Here is a 14,332-nt window from a genome sequence, read left to right as displayed (position 1 = left end):
GTCCTACAATATAGCGTCTGTGAGCATGTGGTGTGCGTACATATGCTATAGAAATCAAACATTTAGACGTGCATAAAGTCTACCCTACAATGTGGCAACTTTCATAGCAACAAAGAGGTTTATTCATTTTGGTTTTTACCCATACAACGATGTGTGTTAGCACTGTATACTCGGTACTTTCCCGAGTCCTGTGAACAAGTATCAATTGCATATTAGATGTACTCGGGTGGGATTCGAACCCAGGACCTTGCAATTCTAGAGCAGTGTCTTACCAACGAGACTATTGAGATTGCCTCAATTCCTATGTTTTTTGCAGCGGGTACCACAACGATATATATTAGATGTTCAATTTGCATCGGGGATAGAGAATATGGTTTTTAGCCATACACTGATGTGTGTAAGCACTGTATACTCAGTACTTTCCAGAGTCCTGTGAAAAAAATATCACAGGCATGTTACTCAGGTGGGATTCAAATCCACAACCTTTGCATTTCTAGAGCAGATGTCTTTTGTTTAAAATGCGAGTAAAATGCATGTGATTTTTTCAGAGAACTTTAGAAAGTACTGAGTATACAGTAATTCCATGTAATGAATAATATATTTTTTACTCGATGCAAATGTACATGTAGAATACAAAATGATTTGCTTTAAAGGCACTGGACATTTTTGGTAATTAGCATAAAACCTTACTTGGTAACAAGTAATGTAGAGCTCTCGATAGTATAAAACATTGTGAGAAACGGCTCCCTCTGAAGTAAAGTAAAGAAGTAAAATAAATTTCCACGAATTTGATTTCGAGACTTCAGAATTAGATTTTTAGGTCTCGAAATCAAGCATCTGAAAGCACACAACTTCGTGTGACATGGGTGTTTTTTCTTCCATTATTATCTCACAACTTCAACAACTAATTGAGTTCAAATTTTCACAGTGCATATGTTGAGAAACATCAAGTGAGAAGAATGGTCCTTGACAATTACTAATAGTGTCCAGTGTCATTAAATCTTTGGAGTTCATTCGCTTTTGACTGACTGTTTTTATTGTATTATAGGCACACACCACAATGCACAAGGGGCATCCATGTCCGAAACTGTATCCTGATGAAGAATTTGAAGAAGGAATTACCAATGGAGCAGACTGGTATAGTGTAGCAGGTAAGAGCAGTCCTTGTCCCAACCTTGTTCCCAGTGGTGTTAAGCAATTCTGTTAACTTGACCAAATTATTTTCCTAATTATAGTTTGAAGATTTTTGACCATGTGAAGCAGTTCAAACTGTTGTGTTGCGCAGTCTGTCCCTTCTGGTGACCCCAAACATCATTTTCAAGCAGGCCATCTGGAATACCAATAATATTTATTCCTCTGCTGACTTCAATGTCCATGTCTCGAAGCTGTAGGTGGCTATTATTGGTCAAGACTCTGTACAGATCAAGCTTGCTTGAATTCTTGAATTAGCAATAAGCCATTTGCATGTTAGAGTTGGTTATTGTCTGGTACAATGACGTGTCTGATCACAAGTCACCATTTAAATTTGAATTCACCAGACTATAGAGACAGTTGCTATGTCACATGATTCGTGGCAAGCTTTTGTATAGCAACCTCCAGATGAGCAGACCCGTGTACCATTGTGCCATACACCTTCATTCAAAAAATTGTATGTGTTCACCGTCTCTTACGTTACGCAAAAGCTTGCCCCGAATCATGTGATTTAGCAACTGTCTCTATAGTCTGGTGAATTCAAATTTAAATGGTAACTTGTGATCAAGCACGTCATTGTACCAGACAATATTCAAATCTTACACACAAATGGCCTTCTATGACACAACTAATCAGTTTCAAACGGAACCTAACTAATTAACAAGTTCATACCAGTACCAACCAATCAATGTCTTCATCAGATCTTTACAAATTCTGCATTTGTTTTTAATGTTTAGGTGGAATGCAGGACTGGAACTATTTGCACAGTAACAGTTTTGAGATCACTCTGGAGTTAGGATGTGTCAAGTTCCCATGGACTAAGGACCTAAAGTCCTACTGGAATGCTAATAAAGCCGCCATGCTTACTCTTATACAACAGGTTTGTCTCAACTTTAATCACTATCAAATTGCAAAAGATTATTATACACATATGGACTGGCAATGAGGTAACTAGTGTACATCTAAATAAGAACAGAAGTCTGTAAAAGAAAGGAAGTTTTGTAGTTGCTGTTCACGGTTCAAGTATAGAGAGAGGGCACTGTATTCGGGATACTAGTGCCCGCTCGGGCACTATAGTTGCCGCAAAAAACGCGCGTGCGATCACTTGACTATATTAATTCATCCGTGACCGTGTTTCAGCCAACCAGAATACAGAACAAGCAAGAGGTGTGTTATAAATACAAATATAACATGGTTTGAGGGTGACTAGTCAATATTAGCTCCCCCAGGTGAAGCCGAGGGAACTAGTTTGCCTATTTCCAATACTGAGGGGAGCTCATATCGACTAGTCACCCGAAATAAACCATGATATATTTGTTTTTATTATACTTCATACATATTCAGTTGTTTGGAGAAAGGGAAAATGACGTCTGTGAAATAAAATGCACATGATAAGTTTGTTCATGTGTTGACTGTCGCTACAGAGAGCGCTGTTCGTGCGTGTGTACAAAACAGTACCACAATCGTAATGCGCATGAAAAGTAGAATAGCGCCCGGGAGCTATTCAACTTGTCATGCGCATTTACCTGGTGCGTGATTACTCGTGTGCGCTTGGTAAATATTAAAAATAGCACCTGGCACGTGATAAAAGAAACAGCCTTCCAGAGGTTGTTAAACAGGCTGAAACATATTGATTTTAATGTAAATTTTTACACAATTCATTCTTTTGATTGTGAATTTTTTTTATTTTTTTTTTTTTTTGTGTTTTCAAATAATATACCATTTATCTATCTATCTATCTATCTGTTATTATTATAATTTTTTTCATATTTTGGGGTTTTAGGTACAAAAAGGAGTGAAGGGTTTCGTCCTGACAACAAAGGGTAAAAGTATACAGAATGCAACAGTAAGTGTAGTGGGAATCAACCATGATCTTATCACAGCTATTGATGGGGACTACTGGAGAATGCTGGTACCCGGCACATATGAGATTACTGCTTCTGCCGACAGGTGGGTGGAATGCTAAGTGCTTTTGGAAGTATCATGGCCGAGCGGTTAAGAGCACCAAATTCAAACTCTGGTGTTTCTAATCAGCAGAGTGTAGGTTCGAATCCCAAGCCGTGTCACTTGTGTCCTTAAGCAAGACACTTAACCATTGCTTCGTCCTTTGGATGGGACGTAAAGCTGTTGGTCCCATGATCCGAAGGGGCTCGCCCCGGTGTTCCTGGCTGTGGCTGCTAAATGCGCCGTGGCACGATGTAAACCCTTATACGGTGCTACATAATTGGGTCTCAGACTTCATAACTTTCAATAACCTCTCTTTCTGTATGAATGTATATATACTAAGCGCCTTGAGTACCTTGTTGGTAGATACGGGCGCTTTATAAGACTCTGATATTATTATAACATTGTTTTTCAATCCATTATTTACTATCAGTTTTGTGTGTCGTGGCCAAGTTCACCGGACCAAAAATCTAGGGTTTTCATCAGCAGAGTGTGGGTTTGATCCCCGGTTATGACACTTGTGCCCTTGACCAAGGCACTTGACCATTATTGCTTCAAAAAAATTTGGGTAGGTCATTGTAGTTTGTGAGATGAGGCTATTGATGACTATTGGTGATTATTAAAATATAATTTCTTTTTTTTCTTTCTTTTTTTTCTTCTTCGAAGCTTTCTCCCGCAAACCCAGATTGTATCAGTGGAAGCAGATTTGGCGACAGAGCTGAATTTCACCCTCGCACGTGTCAGCGGATACAAACAAAAGTCAATCTCAAATGACGCTGTTTTAACTGATGCTGTCCTGACTGACGACCAATGGGCTGAAATGTACGACTTTAGTCTACCTCAGGACTTCACAAAGTACCTCTCCAACAGTGAGCTAAACGTTAAAATATATGATGATCTGGTGACGAAGTACAAGGACCACAAAGTTGTCAAGTTGGCGCATCTTACAGGAACCCCTTCTGAGCATGACATTTATGGAGTTGAAGTGACCAATCAGGATATCAGCTCTGACGGGATTAACAAGCCGAGGGTGGCTCTGATTGGTGGATTGAAAGGGGATGAGCCGGCTGGACGGGAGATTTTATGGAGATTTATTCAGCATCTTGCAGAAGGTAAGTTTGGGAATTACAGGGCGAGTCAAAATGAAGTTGACCAAGATTTTGATTTAAAAACAAAACAACAATTGACACCCAAAACCCCAGTAAAGCACATAAAACAAGCATTCTTTCCCGCTTATCTGAAAAAAAAAGAATGAAACAAACTGATCATTTCTAAGAGAAGTTATGCCCTTATTACTATAAGCCCTCATGTTTGTAGCTGTCCATGGAATGTTAATGCTTGACCGATTCTAAACATCTGAGTAAGTAGCAAAGGACATAAAAAAGTGATTCCTTTGACAGTTTGAAAAATGAGTCCCTTTATTAAATTAGACATAACTCCTCTAAGGAATTAGCAATTTCTTTCATTCTTTTTTTTTTCAGGAGATAAGCGGGAGAGAGTGCTTGTTAAATATGCTTTACTGAACTTTTGAGTGTCATTTGTTTGTTTTGAAAAACATTACCAATCTCGGTCAACTACTTTTTGACTCGCCCCATCACAAGTTCATTCTCACTATGTTCTGAAAAAAATGTAGCTGAAGGGTCTGGGTACGTTTTGTAGGACACAAAACATAATGTCCACAGACTTTCATTCAACTTACACAGTTTGAAGATAATGATGGTAGAAAGCTTCCCTTAAAATATTATTTACTGAGGTGCTGTAGTTTTTGAGAAATTGGTAAAACAAATCTTGACAATTATTTTAGCATATAAAATGTATTTTCAATACTTTGTTTTACTCAAATGTTGAATATTTTTACTCTAATTTGTTCCGCACTGTAGGTTTTGCAAAGGGTGACAGTAGAGTCTCTGAGCTGCTGAACAAAACGTCAATAGTGATCGTGCCATCAGTGGATCCTGATGGATTTGATAAAGCTGTGGAAGGCCAATGCACGGAGAAGAAAGTGGATGATCAGGTCATCCCTCAGGCAGAACCGGTAAGCGTTGAAACTGAGTTTCATTTTAAAGGAACATTACAGAATAGGAGACTTTCTAACGCTAGGCGGCAGCAGACATACCGGGTAAATTTCCATTGTTGACGTAGTTCTGAACATGCGCATAATTCTGAGAACAATGGATTTACCCGGTAAGTCTGCTGCCCTCTATCGTCCCAGAAAGTCTCCCATTGTTTGTTTGTGACAAAATAGTTGCAAGCATTGTAATAATCTACCATATATTTTCTTCTGTTTTTGCCAGTCTAAAAAACCGGAGAGAATTCTCAAGAGCTTTTTGGAGGCATCGAAGTACACTCTGGTGCTCAGCATTGAAGCCAGGGGCATGTGGGTCAGGTGAGTTTACTGTACATTGAAGCCAGGGGCATGTGGGTCAGATGAGTTTACTGTACATTGAAGCCAGGGGCATGTGGGTCAGTTGAGTTTACTGTACATTGAAGCCAGGGGCATGTGGGTCAGTTGAGTTTACTGTGCATTGAAGTCAGGGGCATGTGGGTCAGGTGAGTTTACTGTACATTGAAGCCAGGGGCATGTGGGTCAGGTGAGTTTACTGTGCATTGAAGCCAGGGGCATGTGGGTCAGGTGAGTTTACTGTGCATTGAAGCCAGGGGCATGTGGGTCAGGTGAGTTTACTGTGCATTGAAGCCAGGGGCATGTGGGTCAGGTGAGTTTACTGTGCATTGAAGCCAGGGGCATGTGGGTCAGGTGAGTTTACTGTGCATTGAAGCCAGGGGCATGTGGGTCAGGTGAGTTTACTGTGCATTGAAGCCAGCGGCATGTGGGTCAGTTGAGTTTACTGTGCATTGAAGCCAGGGGCATGTGGGTCAGGTGAGTTTACTGTGCATTGAAGCCAGGGGCATGTGGGTCAGGTGAGTTTACTGTGCATTGAAGCCAGGGGCATGTGGGTCAGGTGAGTTTACTGTGCATTGAAGCCAGGGGCATGTGGGTCAGGTGAGTTTACTGTGCATTGAAGCCAGGGGCATGTGGGTCAGGTGAGTTTACTGTGCATTGAAGCCAGCGGCATGTGGGTCAGTTGAGTTTACTGTGCATTGAAGCCAGGGGCATGTGGGTCAGGTGAGTTTACTGTGCATTGAAGCCAGGGGCATGTGGGTCAGTTGAGTTTACTGTGCATTGAAGCCAGGGGCATGTGGGTCAGTTGAGTTTACTGTGCATTGAAGCCAGCGGCATGTGGGTCAGGTGAGTTTACTGTGGCCTGTGGCACGGGCCACTGAAGGATCTTTTAAAGCCATAACTTACAGGGTTTACAGAAGGTAATGTTGAAAGACTTTCCTTGAAATATTATTCCATGAAATGCTTTACTTTTTGAGAAAACATTAAAACAATATCAATTTCTCGATAGCGAGAATAAAGGATTTATTTCAAACACATGTCATGACACGGCGAAACGTGCAGAAACAAGGGTGGGTTTTCCCGTTATTATCTCCCGACTCCGATGACCGATGAGCCTAAATTTACACAGGTTTGTTATTTTATATATAAGTTGTGATACACGAAGTGTGGGCCTTTGGACAATACTGTTTACCGATGTTGTGCGATTGCTTAAATAGGAACAAAATATAATTTTATATTCTTTATTCTTTGTCATTATTAACTTTTTTTGCATTGGTGTTTTCTTCTAGATATCCCCTGGACAACCCCGTTGAGAATAATAGACTTGTCCAAGGCGGAATCACTGATGATGAAGATCTATTGTCATATTTAGCCTCTTCCTATTCCCTGGACCATCCCACTATGCACACGGAGGTGAATTGTAATGGGCACCGGTTCCACTCGGGGGTGGTCCGAGGGGCTGAATGGAACCCTACCCGAGACACTCTTCAGGATTTCATGTATTTGGAACAAGGATCTTACATGGTAAGTTGTCAGTAACCCTTTAAGTACCTGTATATGTTTATTCAATTGTTTTATTTATTATCCATATAAACCACTAGGGAAACTGACTGGGTAATTTTTGGGGTTGAACAAAGACTTGACTAGAGTGGGATTCGAACCAACGACCTCCGGATTAACGTGTCGGCGCTCTACCAACTGAGCTATCTAGCCCTATGTTGGCGGTGTCCCTATTTTGTCAATATCTTTGTTCGGGGGTGCCAGTCAGAAGCCATACAACCGTTAACTGCCGTGTAGCCAGGGATCACACCCAAATTACGATACAACAAAATGATCATACAACAAAATGACCAGCAGCAGTAGCTGAAAGGGTCACTTACATGTCACATAATTAAAGGGCAATCACATATTAAAGGCAGTGGACACTATTGGTAATTGTCAATGACTAGCCTTCACAGTTGGTGTATCTCAACATATGCTTAATATAACAAACCTGTGAAAATTTGAGCTCAATCGGTCATCGAACTTGCGATATAATAACGAAAGAAAAAAACACCCTTGTCACACGAAGTTGTGTGCGTTTAGATGGTTGAATTCGAGACCTCAAGTTCTAAATCTGAGGTCTTGAAATCAAATTCGTGGAAAATTACTTCTTTCTCGAAAATTATGGCACTTCAGAGGGAGCCGTTTCTCACAATGTTTTATACTACCAACCTGTCACCAAGGAAGGTTTTATGCTAATAATTATTTTGAGTAATTACCAATAGTGTCCACTGCCTTTAAAGGGCATTACAGAGTGAAACATAAAACATTTACAAAACCAAACCTATAACATTTTGCACTTCTCTTGTAGATAAGCAGTCATGTGACATGTTGCAAGTATCCTGATCATACAGAGTTGAAGAAACTCTGGAAGGACAACCTGGAACCTCTCATGGGATTTATTGCACAAGCTCAACAAGGTAAGCTTTCAACTCTTCTGCGGATCCATGGTTCTTTTGTTTTTTTTATTTTTTTAATAATTGTTTTTTTTATGCAAGTCACCTGACACACAAGGCCGGAAGGCCACTTCAAGGTGTGGGCTACAATTATTTTTTTTCCAGAGGCCGTTGCCACCTACTCCTAGGGCTGAAACAGGGTTACGCCTTTCACAGTCCATACGAATGTAGGCTTGGGTATCATCAATTCGAAGCCTGGTCGGTAGAGCAGAAAGCACTACCTCCCCAATTGGTGCTTTATAAATACAGTAATTGTTATTATTAGTAGTAGGTGGCAACGTGCCCATGGTGACAGTTGATTTGGTTTCGATAGCCCAAATCAGTTTGGGGTAGCCCTCACCTTAAAGTGCCCATCCAGCCTTGTGAAAATGGTGATATCTCATAAATACAGTTGAAAAGCAGGACATTTCTTTTCAGAACTGAGAATTCTCCCGAACCCCTGAACATCTACTCCACGGTAGTAGAATAAAGCAAGACAGTTCTCTAAGAACAAACTCTACCTTGCAAGTAGATACACACACTGTGTTACCGCAAACCAAATATGTATCTCATAAAAATAAAATATTGATATTTATGTTCTTGTTTTAGGTGTTCATGGTGTGGTTCAAGATAACGAGGGTCACCCACTACCAGAAGCCATCGTCTCATTGGACGGTCATATCCGTAACATCACCCTCTCTAGACCAATGGGGTCGTTCCGTCAACTGCTGACCCCCGGGGAGCATGAGCTTAGGATCTATGCTCCTGGGTATCTTACCATCATCAAGCATCTCACTGTAGAGAAGGATCAGGTAAATCCTCAATAATAATAATAATAATAATAATAATAATAATAATAATAATAATAATAATAATAATAATAATAATAAAAATAATAAAAATAATAATAATAATAATAATAATAATAATAATAATAATAATAATAATAATAATAATAATAATAATCGGTTTTTATATAGCGCCTTATAGACGATGTGACCTATGTTTACATTCAAACCGCCCTCTGTTGACAAAACACTGTATACGCCATGTTTCGCAGGGCAAAAAGACGCGTAGTCATGGTAAGATTGCATACACTTTCTAGCTGGCTGCCAAAAACACAAAGGTTTTGCCTGGCGGTATGCGCGCGAATCATGTTATGGTTTTCGAGTGACGTCAGAGGTCACTTCGTCTATACAGCATGTCTCAAATTGCTTCCGACATTATTACCCCTGATCACTGTGCCTTAAATCATTCCTTAAACCATCTCAGCTCCCTGGGGAGTATACAGCCTGTGCCGCCAAATATGTAGCGCACTAAGCTAGTCAATCACAAACACAAACTCAGCCCTCACAGGACCAACAGCTTCATATTCCATCCGAAGGACAAAGCAATTGTCAAGTGTCTTGCTTAACAAAATGCTTTCAGATGCTTGATATTGGGACCTCAAAATCTAACTCTGATGTCTCAAAATCAAATTCATGAAAAATTACTTCATTCTCAAAAAATACGTTACCTTAGAGGGAGCCGTTTCTCACAATGTTTTATACTATCAACAGCTACCCATTACTCGTTACCAAGTAAGGTTTTATGCTCATAATTATTTTAAGTAATTACCAATAGTGTCCACTGCCTTTCAATTTAATTTGAATAATGTATTCTTTGTTTCTGATTCAGATGCATGAGATTACGGCCAAACTTCATAAAGAGGTAACTTTGATCTACCATAACTACGATGAGACTGAGAAATATCTGCGCCGATTGGCAAACGGCTTCCCTGAAATTACTGACTTGAAGAGGTAACATGTTCGGCCATCCTTGTGATTTGCCTGTTGATTTTCCTTTTCTTTCACAGAACTTGGGAAATTACTGAGTATACAGCGCTTAAAGACAGTGGACACTATTGGTAATTGTCAAAGTTAGAGATTTCACAGTTGGTGCATCTCAACATATGCATAAAATAACAAACCTGTGAAAATTTTAGCTCAATTGCTCGTCGAAGTTGGGAGATAATAATGAAAGAAAAAAACACCCTTGTCACGAAGTTGTGTGCTTTCAGATGCTTGATTTCGAGACCTCAAATTCTAAACTTGAGGTCTCGAAATCAAATTCGTAGAAAATTACTTCTTTCTCGAAAACTACTCCACTTCAGAGGGAGCTGTTTCTCACAATGTTTTGTACCACCAACCTCTCCCCATTACTCGTTACAAAGTAAGGTTTTCTGCTAATAATTATTTTGAGTAATTACCAACAGTGTCCACTGCCTATAAAGCCAGTATACACTTTCGGTAAAAAGTATGGTCCACGTCCCACACTTTGTGTATTACAACTTATATATAAAATAACAAACCTGTGAAAATTTAGGCTCAATCGGTCATCGGAGTCGGGAGAAAATAACGGGAAAACCCACTCTTGTTTCCGCACGTTTTGCCGTGTCATGACATGTGTTTAAAATAAATCCGTAATTCTCGCTATCGAGAATTGATATTGTTTTAATGTTTTCTCGAAAAAGTAAAGCATTTCATGGAACAATATTTCAAGAGAAGTCTTTCACTATTACCTTCTGTAAACCCTGTAAATTATTTGTAAATCTGGGAACTTTTTCTTTCTTTTTCTGTACCGAAAGTGTATAATGGCTTTAATACACGTTCTTGTCGCGATAAAAACATGTTCTTTATCCTCCATGCGAAACAAACATCTATTAAATCGCTGCAGAACCTGCTGCTATCTTGTAGGATTAGAATAACCAGCGGCTAGTCCAGTGGTGGTAAGACACTGCTCTAGCAATGCAAAGGTCATGCGTTTTAATCCCACCTGCATGATTTGCCAATGGATTTTTTCATAGAACTCTGGGAAAATACTGAGGATACAGTGCTTAAAGACAGTGGACACTTTTGGTAATTGGCAAAGACCAGTCTTCTCACTTGGTGTATATCAACATGCATAGAATAACAAACCTGCGAAAACTTGAGCTCAATTGGTCGTTGAAGTTACGAGATAACTATGAAAGAAAATACACCCTTGACACACGAAATTGTGTGCTTTCAGATGCTTGGTTTCTCGAATTCTAATTCTGAAGTCTTGAAATCAAATTCGTGGAAAATTACTTCTTACTCGAAAATTGTGCGCTTAAGAGGGAGCCGTTTTGTACTATCAACCTCTCCCCATTACATCGTTACCAAGTAAGATTTTATGATAATAACTATTTGAGTAATTACCAATAGTGTTCACTGCCTTTAATGAACATCAGTGTAATGGTAAAAACAAATTACGTTAAGGGATGTTGTAGGAAAAACATACACGTACTCTTTGTACTAACCGATAACCTATTAGTTAGTAAAATCTAGTTTTTTCCCTTTTTTCTCCTCTTCCTCTTGGCAGCATCGGACAGTCAGCCAAGTTTCGTCAACTCTGGGCTCTAGAGATCAGCAAGAATCCTGGTCAGCACACTCCGGGCAAACCAGAAGTTAAATTAGTTGCTAATATCCATGGCAACGAACCAGTGGGACGGGAAATACTACTGGCATTTGCTCATTATTTGTTGCATAGCTATGGAAACGATGACGCTATTACACAGGTAAGGCTTTGTTATGGCTTTTTTTTTCTTGCAGTAGGAGTTTGCCCAGCTCTTTGAGCAAGAAACTTGGGTGTCTGAAAAAACAATTTTTTAGGATAGCTGGTTTTGTGCATGACATCTGCTTCTCCTTTGGAGTTTATATAGGGTTGTCAACGATCCACTGCCAAAAACTCTACCGAGAAAACTGCCCCAAACTAATTTCTATAGTTGCGTAGTTGGCTGGCATGATCTCTGCTTATCTCCTTCTACCAAGAAAACTGTCTACATCATTAGGATATTTTCATTTCCATATCTTGAAGAATTTAAGCGTTTAGATATTTAAAAACAAAGAAGAACTCTGTTTTAATGTCTAGAAAAACCTTTTCGTCTATGAACGAAGCAGGACAGTTCTTTTCAGAACTGAGAAGTCTCCTGAACAACCGATAAATCTACTCCGCGGTTAGTAGAAGAAAGACAGTTCCCTAAGAACAAACTCTGCCTGGCAAGTAGATACACACATGGTGTTACCGCAAACCAAATATATATTGACTGTTCTTGTTGTTTTTATTAATGCATTAAATCGTTTTTTTATTTTGTGTACAACCCCACAGATGATTGACAATACCCACATCCACATTCTAGCCAATATGAACCCAGATGGGAGTGAGACTGTGTGGGGTTCCGAGGGAACCTGCTCTGGTGACAAAGGGGCAAGGAACTCGCAAGATGTAGACCTGGAACAAGACTTCCCAAGTAAGTCTAGTCGCCAGACAATCTATTAAAACAAATCCAAGCAACAAAAATTTGAAATAAATACACAAAATTGGCTTTTGCAAACTGGAATTTTTAAGGAATTTTCACATTGATCAAATCTTGCTACTGTAAAAAATAGTGGTGGCACGGTTGGCTTGTGTGTAAAAGCGCTCGCCTCTCACCAAGGTGACCCCGGTTCGATTCCCGGTCGGGGCCATATGTGAGTTGAGTTGTGCGTTGGTTCTCTGCTGTGCCACGAGGGTTTTCCAGACAATCAGGTTTTCCTCCCTCGGGAAAAAATCAAACACTTTCGATCTTGGCTGTGCTCCGTGGTCATAATGGGTTGATGTGGCTGGCAGCTGAATGCGCCCTTGCATGCCTGCTTCTCGAACACGTTGTAGCCGCGTCCTTCGCAATTCAGCTCTTATCTGCGAGTAAGGACGATTAGCCCCCCAAATTATTATTATTATTATTATTATTTAATACTTATCTTCACGTACGCACAAACCTTACAGTCAGATGCTCGAACCAGAGTGTGATAATAAGAGTGTGATAACCTACATGTTTTTACATGCACTCTGCGTATTGTGAGTGTCAATGCGTCACGCTCCGTATACGGTCAGTGTAAAAATTACATTCTAAACTCTGCGCGTGAAATGTTTATTTATGAGGTTGACTTATATGAGGTGTGAAGATATTCGTTATCGCAAGCACACTCGTGGAATATGGACAAATACAGCGCGTGTGCGTCCCATATCCAACTCAGCCATCGGCCATGTTGGATATGGAACGCAGACGCGCTGGTTTTTGTTGCCGTATGCCACTCGCGCTTGTGTGATAACTTATAATATGCCACTGCTCTATACACTGCACCCAGTTTGCATTTGTTATGCCTCACAAGATAATTTGGTCAGTTAAATAAGCACAAGTACACAAGTGTGATGACCGGGATTCGAACCTACCCTCTGATGACTTTATCAGTCGGAGGCACTCGTCGGAGAGGTGGCTCGTGGGGGCCAGCGGCGCTTCGTCCCCCACGAGCGTTACACTCGTCGGAGAGGTGGCTCGTGGGGGCCAGCGGCGCTCCGCCCCCCTCCGTCCCCCCTCTGATGACTTTATCATCAGAAGACTTTATCATCAGAAGATGGGTCTGATGCACATGTCTAAATAATTTTTCATTTTATGCTATAGGTGTGGCAGTAAACAGGAGCGACGCCGACCTCCAGCCAGAAACGAGGGTTGTGATTGGCTGGTTGCAGAGTAGACCGTTCACTCTGTCAGTGGCCCTATATGGTGGCACACTAGTGGTCAGATACCCTTACACAAGAAGCACCCACCGGGGTAAGTGGGTTGAATAATCCATGGGTTCTTGGTGTGAATCCTATCGAGATAACCGCTGATTTCGCTGAAGACATCTGCTCTAGCAATGCAAAATAATATGAATAGACCGTTTTTATATAGCGCTTTTCACGCCCGAGGAGTGTCTTAAAGATGAATTTATTTAATGACTTCTTATTCATTTTGGTTTTTACCCATACACTGATGTGTGTTAACACTGTTTACTCAGTAATTTCCCGAGTCCTGTATAAAAAAAAATATCACAGGCATGTTACTCGGGTGGGATTCGAACCCACGACCCTTGCAATTCTAGAGCAGTGTCTTACCAACTAAACTACCGAGGTTGCCCGGTAGCTAGAGGCAGATGAATCCTATGTTTTGGCAGCGGGTATTGCAATGTTGTAAGAGATGTTAAATTTGCATCGGGGATAAACAATATTAATTTTGGTTTTTATGTGTGTTAGCACTGTATACTCAGTACTTTCCCCTAGTCCTGTGAATAAAATAAATAATCTCTTACTTCCATGTTGTTTAGCTTATGCTGGAAGAAATCTACCCAACCCAACTCCAGATGACGACATATTTGTTCACCTTGCAAGGAAGTATGCAAAACTACACCCAACAATGCATTTAGGAAAACCATCGTGCCCCAACGATATTGGTAAGAATATT

At 40.4% G+C, this 14,332-nt stretch overlaps 1 protein-coding gene across 1 annotated transcript in view; it reads left to right on the top strand.

Moving 5' to 3' along the window:
* The window catches only part of LOC117290433 (carboxypeptidase D-like), a 34,204-nt gene that overhangs the window by 16,374 nt on the left and 3,498 nt on the right, over nucleotides 1–14,332 (top strand). The window contains exons 8-21 of the mRNA XM_033771845.1: nucleotides 1,049–1,151; nucleotides 1,929–2,071; nucleotides 2,975–3,141; nucleotides 3,802–4,247; nucleotides 5,016–5,170; nucleotides 5,430–5,521; nucleotides 6,826–7,060; nucleotides 7,890–7,998; nucleotides 8,623–8,825; nucleotides 9,691–9,812; nucleotides 11,395–11,590; nucleotides 12,181–12,322; nucleotides 13,514–13,663; nucleotides 14,196–14,321. Of these exons, the coding sequence (XP_033627736.1) occupies nucleotides 1,049–1,151; nucleotides 1,929–2,071; nucleotides 2,975–3,141; nucleotides 3,802–4,247; nucleotides 5,016–5,170; nucleotides 5,430–5,521; nucleotides 6,826–7,060; nucleotides 7,890–7,998; nucleotides 8,623–8,825; nucleotides 9,691–9,812; nucleotides 11,395–11,590; nucleotides 12,181–12,322; nucleotides 13,514–13,663; nucleotides 14,196–14,321 (2,389 nt within the window). The remainder of the gene's footprint in view (nucleotides 1–1,048; nucleotides 1,152–1,928; nucleotides 2,072–2,974; nucleotides 3,142–3,801; nucleotides 4,248–5,015; nucleotides 5,171–5,429; nucleotides 5,522–6,825; nucleotides 7,061–7,889; nucleotides 7,999–8,622; nucleotides 8,826–9,690; nucleotides 9,813–11,394; nucleotides 11,591–12,180; nucleotides 12,323–13,513; nucleotides 13,664–14,195; nucleotides 14,322–14,332) is intronic.

The sequence above is a fragment of the Asterias rubens genome, chromosome 5 (assembly GCF_902459465.1).
Source record: "Asterias rubens chromosome 5, eAstRub1.3, whole genome shotgun sequence".
Classification (NCBI taxonomy): Eukaryota; Metazoa; Echinodermata; class Asteroidea; order Forcipulatida; family Asteriidae; genus Asterias; species Asterias rubens.
Note: the sequence above shows the minus strand (reverse complement) of the source record. Positions and strands in the feature narration are given on the sequence as shown.